Source organism: Tripterygium wilfordii, chromosome 4 (genome assembly GCF_013401445.1).
Source record: "Tripterygium wilfordii isolate XIE 37 chromosome 4, ASM1340144v1, whole genome shotgun sequence".
In the NCBI taxonomy this organism is placed as follows: domain Eukaryota; kingdom Viridiplantae; phylum Streptophyta; class Magnoliopsida; order Celastrales; family Celastraceae; genus Tripterygium; species Tripterygium wilfordii.
In genome coordinates this window covers 9,302,678-9,323,657 of record NC_052235.1, presented here as the reverse complement: position 1 = coordinate 9,323,657, position 20,980 = coordinate 9,302,678, and the positions used below count along the sequence as shown (strand labels likewise).

The following is a 20,980-nucleotide window of genomic DNA, read 5'->3' as shown; positions in this document are numbered from 1 at the left end:
TGTAGTTTTGTTGTGGATAATATTGAGGAACGAGATGTTATTAGCCTCCATGTTGGGTGGGAAGAGAAAGTGTATAGAAATTTGTGTTTTGTTGATGTGGTTATATTGGAAAATGTGTTTTGCTGATGTGATTGTATTATAATATGTTTTTGACTTATTTTTTGTGTAATAGATATGGTACCCAGGATTAATTTTGTTGGGGACATTAGCACTTGTACCATTGTAAATGCCCTTAGCCTTAGCAACAAGGGGCGGATCAACTTGTTTGTCCACATGTATTGTTGTTTGTTGATTCCATTTACACCTGTATTTCGAGACAAATTGAATATATATATAAATTTGTCCTAAAGTAAGGTATTAAAATGAGGTCTTAACTTTTAGGAATCAAAATTTTTTTAAAAAAATTTGGAGAAAATATATTTGTATTTTGATCGGTCTTACGAAACCAACGACTTGTTTTTTTGTTCAAAAAAAAAATCAAATTCAACATGAAAAGTGTATGATAATTATGGATCGTTGGATATAAAACAAAAGACATTTCATATACTTTTCAATTTGCATTTGATTTTTGTTTTGAACAAAAAAATATATCGTTGGGTTCGTAAAACCGATCAAAACACAAATATATTATTTTTTTCAGATTTTTGAAAAATGTTTTGAACCTTAAAAGTAAATCCTAAAAGTTAAAATCTCATTTTAGGACCTCATGAGATAACCATGTTTGTGAACTTCATTTGCAGCCGTTGGATCAGTTCAATGGCTGCACATGAAGTCCAACTTTTAACCCAATAGAAACCACACGGGTTAGTCGCACTTCCTCTCTCCAGATTTCCTCTCCCCATATTTTCTCTCTCCACGAGGACCCAGCGAACTTTGTGAATCTAGGTGGTGGTCCGACAGTGACGACCCAGTGAAATTTTGGGCTTGCAAACTTTTCTATGCATGCTAACCAATATCTTTGAGAGTTGATTGTAATACCACTGTGGGTCGATAGAACTACTTACAAGAGGTATTAATAAGCAGACTACAAGGGGTATTGTAGTAACCGGATTTCGTCTAGATAAAAAAACAAAAATAAAAAATTGAAAGTAAAATGAAAAGAACACAAAAATAAAAATCCAAATCCAAAAACTCTTCTTTGTTTAACCCATGAGCCCACAAATGTTTAAAAGCCACTTCTTATACCCATGAGTCCATAAGTATCGAAATTTTGACCCAATTATCCATCCAAGTCAGAACCCTAGAAATTCAACCCTAAAAAATATCAAAGAAATAAAATGAATAAAAATAATATGAAAAAGAAATAAAAAAAGAAAAAAGTGAGATATGTGATGTGGATTAAAAACTAAGAAAAAGACAAGGGTTTTGGTTTTGTTTTAAAAGGGAGAGGAATAGGGTTTTAAAAAGGTTGTGGCTTTTGGGAGGAAAAAGTGAGGACTTTTTGGTGGAAAAAAAAGAGAGGCGTGAGAGTTGGAGAGAAAGGGAGGTAGAAGAAAAGAAGAGGTTGCTTTTTGTGTAGAGGCCAAGAGAAGAAGTAGCCGCACAATATACCAGAGGAAAAGAAAATCAGGGAGAAAGGAAAAGAGGTCTGTTTGGTTGAAGAAAAGGGGGGAGCCGCACATATAGAATAGAAAAAGCAAAAAAAAAAAGAAAGGCAGGGAGAAGAAGAGATTTCCACTTCCTCCGTTCCTATTTCTGCAAGAAGGTAACAATTCACATAGTTGCTACATCTTTGATAAACTGAGCATCTTCTTCTTCAATTTCAATTTTATTGGTTCGCTTCACCTAGGGTTCCTCTGGTGCGAATTGAAGTTGTGTTAGCTACGTTGGTGTTTCTCAATACTCACCGTTTTGAGAAGATGCTGATGGACCATTAATTTGTTTAAGATGGGCCACGGTTTGTGTCTCATTCTTAACTCAAATTGGGTCTGTCAATACTGCGCTTTCAATGTTATACATTCTATTAAGTGTGTGTTATAATACACACAAAGATTCAAATATTTGTATTGTAATTGTCACATCATGTGAACGTTTTATATCCGTTAGATACATTTGTAAAAGGTATATATTTGAGCTGTGGTTACACTTTTTAACTACGACAATTGAAATATATTTTCAGTTGTTTATTCTCTCTCTTCTTCTTCTTCTTCTTATTCTCCATGCTATCTTCCTCTCCCTCTTTTCTTTGATCTCTTACCTGCAAACAATCAATAGTATTCAATTATTTTTTGGTATCGAGCAAAATGAATCCAGAAATTATACAAGATGTTGATACTTCTAGGGTATCTCAAGCACTGGCGGAAGCTAGTGATAAGCTAGTGATTATATGAGGAACACTGCAGTGACAGGCCTCAACAATGGAGTCAATTAGGGCTCGACATCCCAGCCCTACTTTTTTGGGACCAGGCCCGGTTTAGTTCTTCGCGCCTCGGGCCGGGCCAAACTGAGAATATGAGGCCCAGGCCCGACCCAGGCCCATAAAGTTCGGGCTTCTGGCTCGAGCCTTAGGCCGGGCTCCCAAGCCCGTCACTATTCATCCTCTTTGAAAATTATAAAATTAAATTGTTCATCATAGGATTTGAACTTGGGATATTTAGATAGAAGAGTAATGAACTGACCAACAAACCAACGCTACTTTCATGTTATACTTGTCAACTAATTAAATTATTATCTTTACATACCACCTGTTATATTTTTAACACAATTAAATAATTTTAGTTTTACCTAAATTTTAAATTTTATATTATACACATCTATAGTTTTAAATAGTTTAATTTTATACTTATTTTATAAAATCTTAGGGTCTTAAGATTTTATCAACACTTATGAGTAGATGGTCATATTATGGCTTTAGGGTTAGTGCTTAGGTTTAGGGTTTAGGATTTAAGATCTTTAGGGTTTAGGTGCTTAGGTTTAGGGTTTAGGATTTAAGATTTTTAGGGTTTAGGGCATTTAGGGTTTAGGGTCTTTAGGGTTAAGGGTTTAGGGCATTTAGGATTTAGGCTCTTTAGGGTTAAGGGTTTAGGGTCTTTAGGGTTTTGGAGATTAAATCCGCGCGGGGCGGGGCGGGGATAAATTGTTATCCCTGCTTACATTTGATTAATGTCATAATTGTACTTTAATTTTTATACAATTGAACAATATTTTATAGAGTGTGAAATATATACGTATTATGTGTATATATATACACATACATTGCAATAATATATATATATATACACATATAGATTATATATTATATATACATATGTATATATTTACATATATATATATATATATACATACACACACATACATATATATATATATATGCAGACAGTGCATGCACTGTCTGCATATGTATATATATATGTATGTGTGTGTATGTATATATATATATATATATATGTAAATATATACATATTATATACATATAAAAATAAATAATGTCGGGTTTGGGTCGGGCTCGGGCTCGGGCCGGGCCAAAATTGGCCCGAGGTGTAGGGCGTCGGGCCGAGCCCGGCCCAAAAAATGGAGGCCTACCCAAGGAGTCGGGCCGGGCCGGGCCTAGGCCCGCGGGCCAAATGGTGAGCCCTAGAGTCAATCTCCATGTAGTACCTCCAAATGGTAATCCTATCTTATTTTCTAACCCACCCATCACTACTACACCTCTCTTGCCCACCCCATCTTTCACTACTACACCTCTCTTACCCACACCCTCCATTTACTCCACTCTGCCTACTCCTTTCTTTACCACAAACACCACACCTGTTCCAAATGCAACTACTAGTCCTTTTCTTAACCCCTATCATTTTCCACCTAATGATTTTGCTATAAGCAAATTAATTGCAGTAGAACTCACTGGATCCAATTATCATATTTGGAGTTCCAATATGTTGATTGCCTTGGAAGCAAGAAACAAGCTTGTTTTCATAGATGGCACACTTTCTATTCCTCATCCTCAGGATCCTAATCTTCCACTGCAAGGCAATAACCTAATCAAAAATTGGATTACTAATTGTATATCCACACAAATTCAGGCCAGCATTACTGGTTGGAAATCAGCAAGAGATCTATGAGTTGATCTCAAAAACGTGTTATCTGTCACAAACAAGACTCGTGTGCTTGCAAAATCATCAATCTATACCACAATGTAAACGTGGACTGTGTGCTTGCAACACATATCAACCTCTGGTTTTACAGAGAGAGGAAGAGAAAGTAATGCAACTTCTCATGGGTTTAAATGACTCTTACCATCATGTAAGCAGTCAAATATTACTTATGTCACCATTCCCTGATGTGCATAAGGTTTTCAATTTGATCAGACAAGAAGAAAATACATAGCAGATGTATTTAACAGAGACAGTGGCAGAGAATCCTATTGCTATGGCTTTCAAAAAGCCAAACAATTCTTACTCTAACAAGCCTTTCAAGCACAACAACACATACAGACCTAAAAGAGATTATGATAAGATCTCTAAAAATTCCTCCTCCAACAAGGAAGGAATGTATTGCAAGCATTGCAAAAAGGATAATGACAACATAGAAAAATGCTTCAGGTTGTTTGGATTTCCTCCAAAGAAGAAACCAAACAACAATGGTAGATCCTATTCAGCTAATCAAGTTTCTACTTCATCTGATGACTCCAAGTCTCAGTCTATGGATCTTTCTAATGTTCAATGCATGCAACTCATTGACTTTCTTAAGACTAAGGTGAATGGAGAAGCTTCCAATTCTTCACAACCTCAGCATCATTTAGCTTCGCTTCTGCTCTCTCAGGTATCACCAATCCTTTTCAACAAATTACTAAATGGATTGTAGATTCTGGAGCTTCTGACCATGTTGCATGTCATTTGTCATTATTTCATACGTATCATGTATACATAATTCCTATGTTACATTACCTAATGGTCAAAAACATCGCATAAGCCACATAGGTTCTGTTCAACTTACTCCTCAAATCACCCTTACTAAAGTCCTTTGTGTTCCTAGTTTTTCTTTCAACTTAATTTCAGTAAGTAAACTCACTAATATGAGTCATCATACTGTCCTGTTTTTTGAAAACAAGTGTGCACTGCAGGATCCAGTCACCTTGAAGAAAACTGGCATGGGCAGCATGATTAAGGGACTCTACATCTACAATTCAGATAAAGAAAATCACATTTTGTACTCTGGAAGCATTAACTCTGTAACTAGTAGTAGAATATGGCATATGAGACTAGGTCATCCTTCTCAATCTGTTAGCCATATGCTACCTAAGTTTCTGTCAAACAATTCACAGGATTGTAATGAATGTTTTTATGGTAAAATGAAAAGATTACCTTTCACTATTGGCATTTTGCCTGAGTTTCTGCCATTACAAAATAGAAAGAACCAAATACCTATAAGGAAGCAATACAAGACCAGAATTGGATTAAAGCTATGCAGAGTGAAATGCAAGCTTTAATAGATAACAAAACATGGGTTTTAACTAGTTTACCACCAAATAGAAAGGCAATAGGTTGCAAATGGGTATTTAAGACCAAATATAAGGCAGATGGCTCCCTAGAAAGATATAAAGCCAGGCTGATTGCCCAAGGCTATAACCAAAGTGAAGGTTTTGACTACAAATAAACTTTTGCTCCTGTGGTTAAAGTAATCACAATTAGAATTTTCTTAGCCTTAGGAACAATAAATAAATGGCACTTATTTCATCTTGATGTGCACAATGCTTTTTTAAATGGTGAATTAGAGGAAGATGTTTACATGGGAATTCCTCCAGGCTATTCTCATCAAGGAAAGAACTTAGTGTGTAAATTAAATAACTCCATTTATGGTCTAAAGCAAGCCTTTAGACAATGGAATGAAAAGTGCAAGAAAGCACTTCTAGACTTTGGATTTATTCAAACTAGAGCTGACTTGTAATACCCTGCTCTGCGTCAGATGAGGCGAGGTGTGGGGGTTACTGTTCTGGATGAAACTACCACATCGGCCAGGGATGGGTCTTGGGTGCAGAATATAACACGCTGCGGACCTTAAACTATTGTCCAATTGCTGCCAGTATGGGCTGGTGGTGATTGGGAACTGCCAGGTTGGGCTTGGTATGGGCCAAGTTCGATGGTTGGTGGGGTAATTGGGCTTTAGTGGGTCGGGCTGTTACAGTTGGTATCGGAGCCGACCTGGTGGGTATGTGGCTTTTGCCCTCACGTCTAGCCGGGGCGCGGTGCCCGTGTCTGGCGTGACCCACGGGGACGTGAGCTCCTAAGGGGGGTGGACTGTAATACCCTGTTCTGCGTCAGATGAGGCGAGGTGTGGGGGTTACTGTTCTGGATGAAACTACCACATCGGCCAGGGATGGGTCTTGGGTGCAGAATATAACACGCTGCGGACCTTAAACTATTGTCCAATTGCTGCCAGTATGGGCTGGTGGTGATTGGGAACTGCTAGGTTGGGCTTGGTATGGGCCAAGTTCGATGGTTGGTGGGGTAATTGGGCTTTAGTGGGTCGGGCTGTTACATGACTACTCACTATGTTTTTACAAAAACAATGGTCACCAAGTCTTTCTACTTCTTTATGTAGATGACATGGCAATAGGGGGAGATAACTTGAACTTAATCAATAGAGTTAAGCAATACATAGGTTCTTGTTTTAAAATAAAGGACTTAGGACCCCTAAAATATTTCTTAGGTTTGGAAATTCAAAATAATGAAACTGGTATTACAGTAAGTCAAAGAAAGTATGCTCATGACCTCTTAAAGGATGCTGCTCTCTCTGATGCTAATCCCATTAACTCCCCTATTGATACATACAGTAAGCTATCACCTAACCAAGGCCTACCTTTAGATGATCCACTTCAATATAGGAGATTAGTGGGCAGATTAATGTATCTATGCATAATCAAACCTGATATTACATACACAGTTAATACTCTTAGTCAATTCATGCAACAACCAACACAAGTTCATATGAATGCAGCTAACAAAGTCTTAAAATATATCAAAGGCACATTAGACCATAGCCTCTTCTATCTTGCTACTAACATTTTACAGGTCAGAGGATTTCGCGACTCAGACTGGGCTGCATGTACTCACACACGCAGATCAGTGACAGGATTCTATATCAAACTTTGGGATGCTCTCATCAGCTGGAAATCTAAAAAGCAGAAAACAATCTCCAGGTCCTCTGCCGAACAGAGTACAGAGCCATGGCTTCCGTTGTCAGTGAAATGACTTGGATTCACAACTTATTCAAAGAACTCCAAATCAAAACAATTTACCCTATGGATCTATACTATGACAATCAAGCTGCCATTCACATAGCTACAAACCCAGTTTTCCATGAGTGTACAAAGCACATAGAACTGGATTTGCATTTTACAAGAGACAAAGTTCAAGAAGGATTAATAAAGTTGGCTCACCTCAAAACAGCAGACCAACCGAGCAATCTTCTCAAGAAACCTCTGTCAGTCCAATGGATTCTTCACCTTCTAGACAAGCTGAACATGCGAAGATCTCCTGCTCAGCTTGCCCGGGGGGGGGGGTGATAAACTGAGCATCTTCTTCTTCAATTTCAGTTTTAATGGTTCGCTTCACCTAGGGTTCCTCTAGTGCGAATTGAAGTTGTGTTAGCTACATTGGTGCTTCTCAATACTCACCGTTTTGAGAAGATGTTGATGGGCTATTAATTTGTTTAAGTTGGGCCACTGTTTGTGTCTCATTCTTAACTCAAATTGGGCCTATCAATACTGGGCTTTCAATGTTAGACATTCTATTAAGTGTGTGTTATAATACACACAAAGATTCCAATATTTGTATTGTAATTGTCACATCATGTGAACGTTTTATACTCGTTAGATACATTTGTAAAAGGTATATATTTGAGCTATGGTTACACTTTGTAACTACGACAATTGAAATATATGTTCAGTCGTTTATTCTCTCTCTCTTCTTCTTCTTCTTCTCCATGCTATCTTCTTCTCCCTCTTTTCTTTGATCTCTTACCTGCAAACAATCAATAGTATTCAGTTATTTTAATCTTTGGTTCTATTTCTTTCTCTATTTCGGTTTCTAAACGTTTCTGTATTTATCTGGTTCAATATCTGAGGGGATAGCAATATGCATATGTTTTCTATATTCTCATCTTCTCATTCTCGGCAATCAAACTGATTGATATGTGACTGCTGTTCCATTCCTTTCAAATTTGATTCATATTGCTGGATGATAAGTTATTGAGATTTTGACTGTGTTTGTTTTGATTTCTTTACCGGAATCTATATTGAAGTTGCTTGCATGTGGTTTGATTGATCTGAGATGGTTGCTATTGCATTCGGTTTGCTTATATTCGGTTCTGTTAGATCTGAGATGTTTATATTGTGTTATGTGTTGGCTATTTTTATCAGTTGTGTTAGGTTGAGATTGAGATGGCTGTCTTGGTTTGATTGATCGGTATGGGAGTGGTTTGTATTTGATTTGATTGAATAGAGATGGTTTGTTTTTTTTTTTCCTTTTCCTTACCCGTGTATGAACCAGATTTGAATAGAAGTTGGTATTTATATATAGTATGGAAGTTGTGTATGTATATGGACGAATCCGATGAAGTGTAAGTTTGATTTTAATTTGAATTTTGATTACATATGAGTAATCAATTTTAACCCCCATCTTTGTATTTGGTTTGCGATGTGGATTGGGGCTTGGCTCCATTTGGAATCAAGTTGGGCTCTATTTGGGCTGGGATCAATGGAAGCTCGGGCAATTTTGGGATTTTGTTTGAGTCATTATAATTTTTTTATTTTTAATTTTACGTATGTACAGTTGGCCCCATGTTGGATAATTTATTTCATTCATATTGACATGTATAATTTGGACATTTATTATTTGGATTATTGTATGATTATGAATGTGTAAGCTCAAAATCGGATGTAGGTCACTTCAATTAAGAAAATCATAAGTTGGTTTTCTTTATTTGAATTATGGACCTTATTTAATTTTGTTCATAAATTTGTCATAAGTTGACAATATTAAGTTAAATTGGTAGGAAACATTTTCCCAATAGTTCATTTATGCCATAAGTTGGTATTTAAAATTAAATCCGATTTATACCATAAGTTTGTATTCTTTTATTAAACCTACCAAAAGTTGGTAGTACATTTTATTAAATTAACCATTTATTTTCGTTTCTATAAATAACCGGTCAGTGTCTTATTTTAATAAAATTGCTCCTTTATGGTCAATAGTTGAACAAATCTTTATTTATTAAAAACATTTTTTCAAAAACTATTATAAGTTGATAGTAATTTTTTAAACTTTTTCTAAAAACGCTATCAAAAGTTGATAGTGTTATTTCAAATTTTTTTCAAAAAACTATCGTAAGTCGATAGTGTTATTCCAAACTTTTTTCCAAAACTAGTAGAAGTTGATAGTGTTATCCCAAACTTTTTTCCAAAAAACTATTATAAGTTGATAATACTTTTCAAAATCTTTTTCAAAACTATCGTAAGTTGATAGTTGCTTTTCAAAAACGTTCTCCAAAGGTGTCCTAAGTTGACAGTGTCATTCAAATCCTATTCCAAACTATTATAAGTTGATAATATTTTTTTCGTCTAAAATTGTTCATGTTTCTTCCATAGAAATTATGAAAAATGAAGATGAGACATTAATCTTTTTATACAAACTTTTTCGAAACAATCATATCTTGCAAAGAGCAAGTTTTCATGAGATAACCATTAAATTAATTAGGGTAACAATTTTCAAACTGGAGTTGTGGGATGCCTAACATCTTCCCCATACTCAATCGATTCCCGTACCCTTTTTCTTTGGTTCGTAGGTCTTTATGGTGTCTAATTACACTTTAAAACAATTGGTGGCGACTCTAAATGTTTTTCATCCTCTATCGCCGGTGCATATCGTAACCCCAGTTGCGACAAGTATTATGAAGGACAAGCTAGCTCTGGCTCCGTGCTTGTCCTTTACTTTCGATTCTATCTTTTATCAAATCCTAGTTCCTTGCAACTTTCTTGTTTCTGGAGATGCCTCGAATTCTAAAAAAAATGCTAAACCCACTCCTTATTCTAGTTGTTTTCGCAAGGCATGGGGATTCTTGTATGCTTGTCAAGGATAGTGAGGCTATTGCAGCAAATATGTTGTTGATGGTTGTTGCTTCAACCAAAAGGTATTTGGGGAGTGAACAATTTAGGCATTGTGTGTACAGGTATATGAAGAACAATTTGGGCATGCACTATTGTTACTCTCTATATGAAGAACCTGGACCCTTCAATAAGTAGTGCTCACTTGTGATTCTCATTCTCCCCATGTTTGAGGTATTTCTTTGTTGCACGGTCCCTAAAGCCCATGAGAAAATTAGCGCAGATTCTATTTTTCCAACTATGTTGAGTCAATGGAAGAAACCTATCAAGACTAGCTAACATCATGGCTTGAAGCTTATATGCACAGTTCTTAATAGTGAGTTTGATGGTATTACGGATATGTCCCCTCTGTCTCTGAAGTTTCCCACTACTAGAACACTACAATGGGACTCTGATAAAGCCGACTGTCTAAATTCGACGGAGTCGAATTCAATTAGGAGAGAGGGAATGATGCAAGATGAGAGTTGTTATGGGCCTGGCGGGAAGCCCATGAAGCTTACCAGCCAAGCCCAGCCCAACCAAAGCTACAAGAAGTGGCAATATATACGACCTGTATATATCTCTATTGTGGATTTTTCTAATATAGACGTAATAAAAAAAGGATCCGCTGAGTCATATGAAAGACATCAGCCCCTTTAATGTAATGGCAAACACAAGAAAAGTGATATGGTACGGTCCTCTTTCTACATATATATATATATATATATATATATATATATATATATATATATGAATAATTATCTTATGTAAACCAAAAGTGTGAATCAACTTTGTGAACTTCAAATCCAATGGTTGTAATAAAACAAAACAAAAGTGGGGATCATAAATTTTTTGTGGGACCCATCATTTTTATGGGACCTATCATATCTATGGTTGAAAAATAGGTTCACACTTTTGATTCACGTAAGAGAATTATTCATATATATATATATATATTCTTGTTGTTTTGTGGGTTGATTACAATAATGAGGGTCTTTAAAATAATTAGATTATTATGCTTTTGGAAATAGTAATTAAGATCTCGACAATGAGGATAAAGCTCGTCCTTCGATTTTGTTCTTTTCATGTAAATCTGCTTTCGTTTTTGCTAGTATAAATTCCAAGATATGTGCCTAATTAGTCATCATCTCCCCATCAAACAATGTTTGTAGTCCCAAAGCTGAAGAACCTTTAATATATAATTATGATTACAAAAACTGTGCTTTGGCATGTATACTACTAATTCAATTCATCAATTGAGAATCGTATATAAGGTCTTGCATGTTAACGAGTTCCCTAAGAGCAATGATTAAAGATTTGTCACAGCATGTTATATGTGATGAATACTCTTTCACCTAATTTTTAACTTAAAATAAATACTCCAATAGAATTTTTTCAGACTCTAAAATACCTTTATTTCATTTATCCGGTGCCGTAAGGATACGTAGTGGATAATATTTTCATTGTTTAGAAAGGCAATGTACAGAAAATGCATGCTCATAGGAAAGATATTTTATGTGGCTTGTTTAACACATTGGATTGGATTGGCCTCCTGTAGAGCACCGTAATGCAAGCCGTTAATCGCGTGAGAAAAGTAATGTTTTTGGGTTTTTAATTTAAAATATGTTTTTGAAACAAACGCAATTATAGCTATTAATGTTAGTCATTCCGCATTCCAAATGCAGCTTTAGTGGGTATCTTTATATATATATATATATGAATGAGTAATTCTCTCATGAAATCTTAAATGAAGTTGTAAAATGGAGCTTTTTTTCGTTTTGTCACCCGTACAAATTTTTATTTGACATATAACACCCAGTTAAAATTAATTTGATAACTAACATCATGCCGCTGATAGAAAGAATGGCACTTCTTTGTCTTTAGTGAAACCGCTATTTACAATAACGGTTCCATTAAATTTAATCAAAGCCGCTGTTGGAAACAGCGGCTATGAGAATGATAACTAATGCCGCTGTTAATTTGAACGAGCTTGTGCAATGGCTGGCCTTCATGTACTCCGATTGATGCCTGAACCAACTGATGTTGCACTGCTATATGCCCAACAGCGGCAACAGACTGCTCAAGACTCTATGGGTAGCGGAAGTGAAAAGATTGCACTCATCTTTAACATGGGTGTTGGTTACTGTGATGTAGCCGTCAGTGCTACAGCTGGAGGAGTCTCACAAATAAAAGCTTTAGCGGGAAGTGCTATTGGAGGAGAAGACTTGCTTCAGAATATGATGCGGTATCTTTTTCCAGAATCGGAGACTATGTTAATGAGACATGGAGTTGATGAAATCAAATTAAATCAATGGCAAAGCTCCGAGTTGCAACTCAAGATGCAATCCACACCCTCTCGTTTCAGAATAGTGTTCAGGTTGATGTCGATAGCGGCACATTTTCTTTTCCGTAAGCCGCTGTTATCAACAGCGGCACCACTAAAGACAAAGCAATGCCGCTGTTGAGAACAGAGGTAAGATGCTAAAAAGCTAATAAATTTCAACTGAGCATTATATGCCCAATTAAAAATTGTACGGGTGTTAAAACAAAAAAAACTCTGTAAAATGAGGTTTTAACTTTTAGCATTCACTTTTTAAGGTTCAAAATATTTTTCAAAAATCTGAAAAAATATATTTGTGTTTTGATCGGTCCTACGAAACCAACGATATATTTTTGTTCAAAACAAAAAAATCAAATGTAACCTGAAAAGTATAGGAAGACGTCTAAAGAGGTTAGTAAAGAAGAATACCAAAGTCAAGGCGCCCTATTCTAAGGAGTCACTCGTTAAGACACCAGTCAAATGCGCAAAAATCACCAACTCCAACTCCATGGTGCTCTGCTCCATGTGGCTGACCATGTAGAATGCGAACCACGCCCGCTCCATGTGGAAGGCCGACCAAACCAACTCTACATGGCCGACCATGCCCACTCCGTGCAAATGGCCAACCATCTCTGCTCCTTGCAATCAACCAAACCCATTCGATGTGGTACCAAAAATTGTTCTAATGTCATGTAGAATTCTAAAAGTGATCGCTATTAGCACAATATTTTAAAATTTTATATTATGGACAAAGCATATATTCTAAAGCCTAAAAACCAACCCATAAACCATAGACGGAAGGTTTTTTATCATTACAAATGTACCATGTTTATTCATAATCTTAAAAAAATAGCATATATCCCATTTACATTGACGCCAACATGTCCTTCAAATTGGCTTTAATTAAATTAATTATTATTATTGTTTCCTTTTTAATCCTTACGAAATTTAAAATTCATTGATAGATTCTTAATCAAAAGTAAAAATGAAAAGGTTTAGATTAGTGCGTTTAGAAAACGAACAAAAAAAGAAGAACAAGAATCTCTTTGTCAAGATCAGTTTCCTTTTCTCTTAAGTCCGATTGGAGGAGAGGATAAAACTTCGTGTAGTACACAATTATTCTTTAATGAAATTATCGAACATTTGGTGATATTAAAAAACTCAGGATAATATAACTTTATACAAAATGAGGCTCTTATATGATATAGACCGTATAATATTAAAACACTTGCAACATGTCAAACGACAAAAACACTCTTTAAAGAAAAACCTTAGCCACTTGTCACTTCATATATTGTCCGTACTCTTAAAAAAACTCTAGGCACAAAAATATAATGATTTTTTATCTTTAAATTTATATAGAAAAACTGATAAGAGTAAAATAATTAAAAAAATAGTAATTGTTTTAGTTGAGAGTAGTTCAGGTATATTATCACATATCTTATACTATCATTTGGTGTAATAACAAACAAAACAATGTATTGTATAAAAATTATACTATACAAGTTTAATACCATATTTTTTTCAAACACTAGATAGTTTTAAATTATACATCAACTTATCAAATGATTAACTTATACATAAGATAGCAAAATTATACTATTTTATATGGAGCATCAAACGGAACATTAAAAGTTATTTTTTGTCAATTCATTCCTTTTAGCTGGTTTTGAGCTTACAAAGCAAGTGCTAATTGGATGTGGATATGCGATACATATTTTCCATATATATTATTCATTTAATTATTTAATCTTTCGGCTGCTTAAATCACCCACTCCTCTTAAACAACTCGATAAATCTCAAAGCGTTAGAGAATCAAAGGGTGCGTTTGGTAGAATTTATAAATTGTGAAATAAATTAATTTATAAGCTGTGAAAAAAAAATTAGATTACAATCTGTAAAATTAAGTTTGTCTAGAATGATTCATCCATAGACAATTTCTACAAAAAGTTTGTGTTTATAAATTAAGACAAAGGGAGACAAATTATGGGATAAGAGTGGTATATACTAGCATATATGAAGAGTTGTCTTTCCCATAATTCAATAGAATTAGTTATGAGTGTGTGAATTATCTCTCAATCCTATATACCAAAATATCAATAGTCAGAAAAGCAAAAAAAAAATTGCAAAATTATGACAATTGGAAAGAAAACTATGGCAATGAAAAAGTCTTAGAATGAAAAAAAAAATTATAGATATCTACACAATCTGAAGATTAAAGATGGTATCAACTATCAAGAGAGATGTTCCATCTCTAATGTAAGAAGGGTCCTCTTTAAATTGCACGGTAAAAATAAAAATAATTAAGAATATGATTGTTTTTTGATCGAGATTAGGAATTCAACAATATATTTTTTGTCCTAAAATCAAACTGAACATGAAAATAATACGAAAATTCTGAACCATTTAATATAAATTCAAAATATTCAATATCTCTTTTGATATAAATTTAAATATTGTTTGAGACAAAAAAATATAACGTTGAACTCATAATCCTAATCAAAACACAATCATATTTATTAAAAAAATAAAAAAAATTCATAATATTCTTTAATAAATTTACAGCGGGGTCACCCACTAAATATACCATATCTGATATGGTGTCGAATGAGATTTTGTGGGGTCCCAAAGCAGCAAATCAGAAACGTCTATCTCCATCAATCATCTTAACACTTTGCAGAGCGGCTTTACACGTTTAACGTGCAGCTCTAGCCATTTGTAATTTAACTCTCCCCTCTCTCTATGCATCAATTCCTTCTCATTATTCTTTCTTTACACAAAAAAAAATATTTTTTCCCTTTCTTTCGTTTTTTGCCTTAAATCAAATTTTGAGGGATGTGAGCTTACTCATACTTGAATTTTGTGTTTTCAATGGAAACCTGTAATCAAAGTTGTTTGTGCCTTTGTGTGCTTAACTATAAATACATGTATCATTCAGACATTTAAGGACAGACTCACTTCTTAATAAGATATCAGACATTTCGTGGAATAAGCAAATTATCGAACCATGTACATCCTTACGTCTTTGTTGTTATTTTATAATTTCCTTCTTTCTACATTGATTTTATCTTCGGTGTAAAAATTACATCGACAGTTGCTACGTTAATTCAAGGTCAAATCTTAGAATTTTGGAGATTAACACGAAATATAATAAAATAGGAAATATCATTATCTAATTGGCTATTTTTAGATACATACATACATATATATACATACATACATATATATACACTATTACAAATTTCATACAAACTAACCAAGTTAGCACTATTGACCTACTCTTTACTTTTTTTTGATGACCTACTTTTTTTTAAATACTGCCCAAAACAACAAAACAAAATTAGTGCCAAATTCAATCTTTTAGACTATATAGTTCTGGATGAGAAAATAAATTTAATCATAAACTTTGTTTTTTTAAACAGGGGAAGCGGATTCGAATCTTGATCATCAGAGTGATACACGTCAATCTTATCACTTCAATCACACCAACTAGTGATTTGAGTGTAAATATAATCATATTTCATGAATACAAAAAGAATTAAATAAAATAAATTAAGTGAAACGTCTAAAGTTCCCACAAATGGACCTTTGTGCGTATTCTACTCTCTCATCAGTTTTGCCTTTTTAATGGTAAAGTGTGATTTCCTTTTCCTTTTCACTTTCTCTTCTCTGCTTAGCCGTCATTGGCAACTGCTTTTTTTGCTTTGTTCTCATCCTGTATGTATGCGCCAGGATTTTGGTCTGGTCGGATATATATCACACACACTTACCAGGGAGGGCTTTATTTCTTTAGCTCTTTTTGAGTTTCATAAAGTTACGAAACTTTCTCCTAGTTTGTTCTCTTTCTGCTGTACTGTTACTGTTCTTCCTTATATAGCTGGAGACAGAGTAAGAGTGTAAGGTGAGTTTTTTTGGTTTATTGTCTTCTGATAATTGTTTATTCATTGCTATACAGCACAAACATATCTGGGTTTTCATCACTTGTTCACGCCTTATACATTTCCTGCACTATCTGATTAAACTCTGGTTTTTTTTACAGATTACAAATCATAATATGAAATTCGCCAATATGAGTGATAAAGACAGAGATTTCACTTCTCATAGGGTCCCTTCAGCGTCTCTGGTAACTTAATTTATTTCAAAATCAAAACTTTCTTGCCTTTTGGGTTTCGTTGGTGCTCTGTATTGATTCTGGTGTACTTTGTTGTATCAGGTTATTGAAGAGCTAAAAGAGTTGTGGGGAATGGCTCTGCCAATAACAGCTATGAACTGTTTGGTTTTTGTTAGAGCTGTGGTTTCAGTCCTCTTCTTGGGCAGGCTAGGCAGCCTAGAACTAGCTGGTGGTGCACTATCTATTGGGTTCACAAACATCACTGGCTATTCTGTTCTAGTGGGTCTTGCTTCTGGGCTTGAACCAGTCTGTAGCCAAGCCTATGGAAGCAAGAACTGGGACCTTCTCTCCCTTTCTCTTCAACGGATGATCATGATCCTCTTCTTTGCATCCATACCCATCAGCCTTCTCTGGCTCAATCTTGAAACAATCATGGTTTTCATTGGTCAAGACAGAGAAATCACATCAATGGCTGCAACATACTGCATTTACTCTCTCCCAGACCTTTTAACAAACACATTGTTGCAGCCTCTGAGGGTGTTTCTCCGGTCACAGAAAGTGACAAAGCCAATGATGTACTGCACATTAGCGGCGGTATTCTTCCACATCCCGCTGAATTATGTGATGGTGATGGTGATGGGGCTTGGAGTGCCAGGAGTGGCAATGGCTTCTGTGTTGACAAACATGAACATGGTGGTTCTGCTGGTTGGGTATGTGTGGGCGAGTGGACGGTGGGAGATGAGATGGACGGGTGGGATTGGTGGTGTTTGTGGTGGCGTGGGTCCCTTGTTGAAGCTGGCGGTACCTAGCTGCCTTGGGATCTGCTTGGAGTGGTGGTGGTATGAGATAGTGACTGTGATGGCTGGATATCTCCCTAACCCCAACCTGGCAGTGGCTGCTACTGGAATTCTTATTCAGACCACTTCAATGATGTACACTGTCCCTATGGCCCTTGCTGGCTGTGTCTCTGCCCGTGTAAGTCCTCATATACACTAAAATATTTCTGGGTTTTGCTTACTTAGTACTGTTTATTCAACATCAGGCATCATTGTTCAAATTGATTGGTTCTCATTTGTTGCTACTGTTGGTGCTTACTACCCATTATATTTCTGCATTGAAAATGTGCAAGAATGTATGACCGGTATTTATCAAAAGAAAAATTAGCTAACCATAGGGCATTGAAGTGTGTGTTACAGCAATTATAACCACTTGGGTGATAGTTGATCAATCTCTCATGGGTCAAACTGTATGAATTCGGGAGGTTTTGAGTTCAAATCTCATTGAGATTAATATTCTTGTGGCCACGCGTTGGGTTTTGGTCCAACTTACCCCATCGTCAGGTGAGAAACATTTATGCGTATGGGCCTGACGACATGAGTTTAGGCCCGTATCGGATGTGCAAATGATAAGTGTCGCTCTCGGTTAGTGTTAAAAAAGTTGTGATTGCATCAGTTTAAGGAGCCCTTTTGGGTCACACATGTAATATGAATGGGACAAAGTAGTATGGAACAAGCAAAACGACTTGGTTTACTTTTCTCAGAGACTCCACCAACCAGAATGTCCTTCTCACTGTTTTTTTTTGTATGGCAAATGCAATGCTTGTGCAGGTAGGGAATGAGCTTGGAGCAGGTAAGCCATACAAAGCCAAGTTAGCTGCCATGGTTGCATTATCCTGTGCTTTCCTAATTGGCATCATCAATGTGACATGGACAGTGATTCTTAGAGATAGGTGGGCAGTTTTGTTCACCAAGGATGATTTACTCAAAGGATTGGTGGCATCAGTTTTGCCAATTGTGGGACTCTGTGAGCTTGGTAACTGCCCACAAACAACTGGCTGTGGAATTCTACGTGGCACGGCCCGGCCCGCCATTGGCGCCCATATAAACTTGGGTTCATTCTACTTTGTGGGTACACCAGTAGCTGTTGGCTTGGCCTTTTTGTTAAAGTTAGGATTCAAAGGGCTATGGTTTGGACTCTTGTCAGCCCAAGTGGCTTGTGCTTTGTCAATTCTGTATGTTGTATTAGTCAGGACAGATTGGGAAGTTGAGGCTTTGAACGCTATGAAGCTGACCTCCATTGAAATGAGTGGGGCATGCAATGAAGTTGGTGATGATAGAGAATACCAAAAGAATGAAGAAATGAAAGGGTTGTTGATGATGAATGGAAATGGCAATGTAGATGATGTTTTGTAGAGAAAAAAAAACACAAGCAGAAGAAGAAAGAAAAGAGTGTATGCAAGCCCATCATGGTGTGTGCTTAACTTTACTGAACTGGTTTTTTGTTGTTTAGGGTCATAATACTTGAATTTTGTGTTTTAATGGAACCCGGTAATCAAAGCTGTTTGTGCCTTGTGGGTTCCTCCTTCTCCCCATAAAAAAGTGTTAATTTGCATATTTTAGCAGGTCTGGCTGCTGCATCTTAAAAGTTGTTTTTGTTGTTTGGTTGGTTGCGTTCTTTAATGTAAATCGTGCATTTGATATTCTGCTTTTTTAGGAGTTACCTAAGTTTTTTAATTATGGTGTGTCCGTTGTAATTAACTACTTGGATGATAGTCTAATGGTGAATTTCTCTGAGGACAATCCATATGAATTTTGAAGGGTTTGAATTCGATTTCTACTGAGAGTTATACCTTTACGATCGCAAACTAGGCTTTAGCTCAAATTATCATATTGTCAGGTGAGAAACTTCGCAGTCTGATAGTCGAGAAAATGTGTTGATGACTCACCATGTTTATATTAAGTTGGATCGATGTGTGTCGTAGATAGTAGGAGAAAAAGCTAATGCTTTTGTCCCCTAGAGTGTGACCTCTCTCATAAAATAAGTGTGTTTAAGATTTTTATCATTTCATTTTTTTTTATAGTGTTATCATTTGAATCGCGTGTGTAAAATTATGCAAAATATCACTACTAAGAAGGTGTGTTTAGGACTAAAAAAAAATACAACACCAATGTGTGTACCTCCCCTAGGCCCAAGAAAAGAAGCACCACCGCACCCTACAGCAAGAATTGGAATCATATCTTGCGTCTTTTAATTGCATGAAAAATTGAAAATGAGTGGTCATCAACATAAAATCTCTCCCCTAAACCCTAAGGCTCCATTTGGAACTCCATATAAGATAGTATAATTTTTCTATCCAATGTATAATTTAATTCTATCTGGTGTTTGGAAATAATATGATATTAGGCTTGTATAGTATAAGATTTGTGGTAATATGTCTAGATTATCCCCAATTAAAGTGAGAGTGAAATTTTTTTTTTGTCATTTGACATGTTATTTCTTATACTAAGCGCTCTGTATAAAATAAAAACGAGTTGGAAGTGTTTTAATATTGTACAGCTGTCATCGTATAAGAAACACTTTTATATAAAGTTATACTATCCCGAATATTTTTGTGACCTCGCACTAGGTTTTAACTTAAATACTTAAATTACTTAGTCATCAGGTGAAAAACTTCTATACACGCAATCTGACGGCTGAATTTAGATCCATATATTATATCCAAATGAAAAATTTATCAAAAGAAAAAAAATGTGTCGTGAGTTGTGACACTATATTTATGTTTAGTTGGACCGATGTATATCGTAAGTAGTAGGAGAAAAAGCTAATGCTTGTGTCCCCTTGACTGTGACCTCTCTCATAAAATAGTGTTTTTAAAATTTTATCATTTCATTTTTTTTTTATATATGGTGTTATCATTTCAATCACGTGTGTAAAACTCTGCAAAATATCACTAGAAAGGTGTGTTTAGGACTAGTTGGCAAAATAAAGCACGACACCAATGTGTGTGTCATGTTGTCCAACCTCGTCTGTCACAATTGGTGGATTCACCATTCCAAGGGGTACTCAAGTTTTCTTGAACATTTAGGCTATCCAAAGAGATCCTGAACGTTTAGGCTATCCAAAGAGATCCTGAACTTTGGCACAACCCCTTAGAATTTAGGCCTGAGACGTTTCTGAATGGTGAAGATTGCAAATTAGATTTCTCTGGTAATAATTTTAAGTATCTTGCGTTCGGTTCTGGGAGGAGGGTTTGTGCTGAGATTCTTTTAGCAGAGAAGACACTGACGTATTTGTTGGCTTCATTGTTGCATTCTTTTGACTGGGAGTTACCGGCAGGCGAAGAGCTAGAATTATTGGAAAAATTTGGGCTTGCTATCAAGAAGGCGAAGCCTTTGATTGTTATTCCAACGCCACGGCTTCCCAATCCAGAGCATTAAGTTTCCAAGACTTCTTGTCTTGAAATAAGGTTAGCATTTGATGGTTACTTTTTCGCCCAGGGAACGACATATTATAGTCTTGGAATATCATGGCTATTTTGTATGCTGCTACAAACAGCTTCTGTAGATTATTATCTCCTTGTTGGTTTTTTCTGGCTTTGTATCCTTGGTATAAAAGCATTATGATCTCCCCCTAGGCCCAAGAAAAGAAGCACCAAGCACCAAGCACCAGCACCCAGTTAGGCTTCATTAGA

At 35.8% G+C, this 20,980-nt stretch overlaps 2 protein-coding genes and 1 long non-coding RNA gene across 3 annotated transcripts; 2 read left to right on the top strand and 1 right to left on the bottom strand.

Annotated features, from left to right (window-relative positions):
• Positions 1-1,963: 1,963 nt before the first annotated feature.
• LOC119996418 lies at positions 1,964-7,874 on the bottom strand. Its single transcript, XR_005467855.1, has 2 exons — positions 7,376-7,874; positions 1,964-2,197 (listed from the first exon to the last, which is right to left on the bottom strand). It is a non-coding gene; the product is annotated as an uncharacterized LOC119996418 (long non-coding RNA).
• An 8,134-nt stretch (positions 7,875-16,008) lies between these two features.
• LOC119996393 (protein DETOXIFICATION 54-like) lies at positions 16,009-18,995 on the top strand. Its single transcript, XM_038843001.1, has 4 exons — positions 16,009-16,299; positions 16,438-16,521; positions 16,612-17,484; positions 18,117-18,995. Exons 2-4 carry the CDS (start codon positions 16,453-16,455, stop codon positions 18,699-18,701), a joined length of 1,527 nt encoding a protein of 508 aa, XP_038698929.1. The 5' UTR covers positions 16,009-16,299; positions 16,438-16,452; the 3' UTR covers positions 18,702-18,995.
• A 404-nt stretch (positions 18,996-19,399) lies between these two features.
• LOC119996925 (flavonoid 3',5'-hydroxylase 2-like) lies at positions 19,400-20,726 on the top strand. Its single transcript, XM_038843706.1, has 2 exons — positions 19,400-19,423; positions 20,403-20,726. Exons 1-2 carry the CDS (start codon positions 19,400-19,402, stop codon positions 20,724-20,726), a joined length of 348 nt encoding a protein of 115 aa, XP_038699634.1.
• Positions 20,727-20,980: the final 254 nt, after the last annotated feature.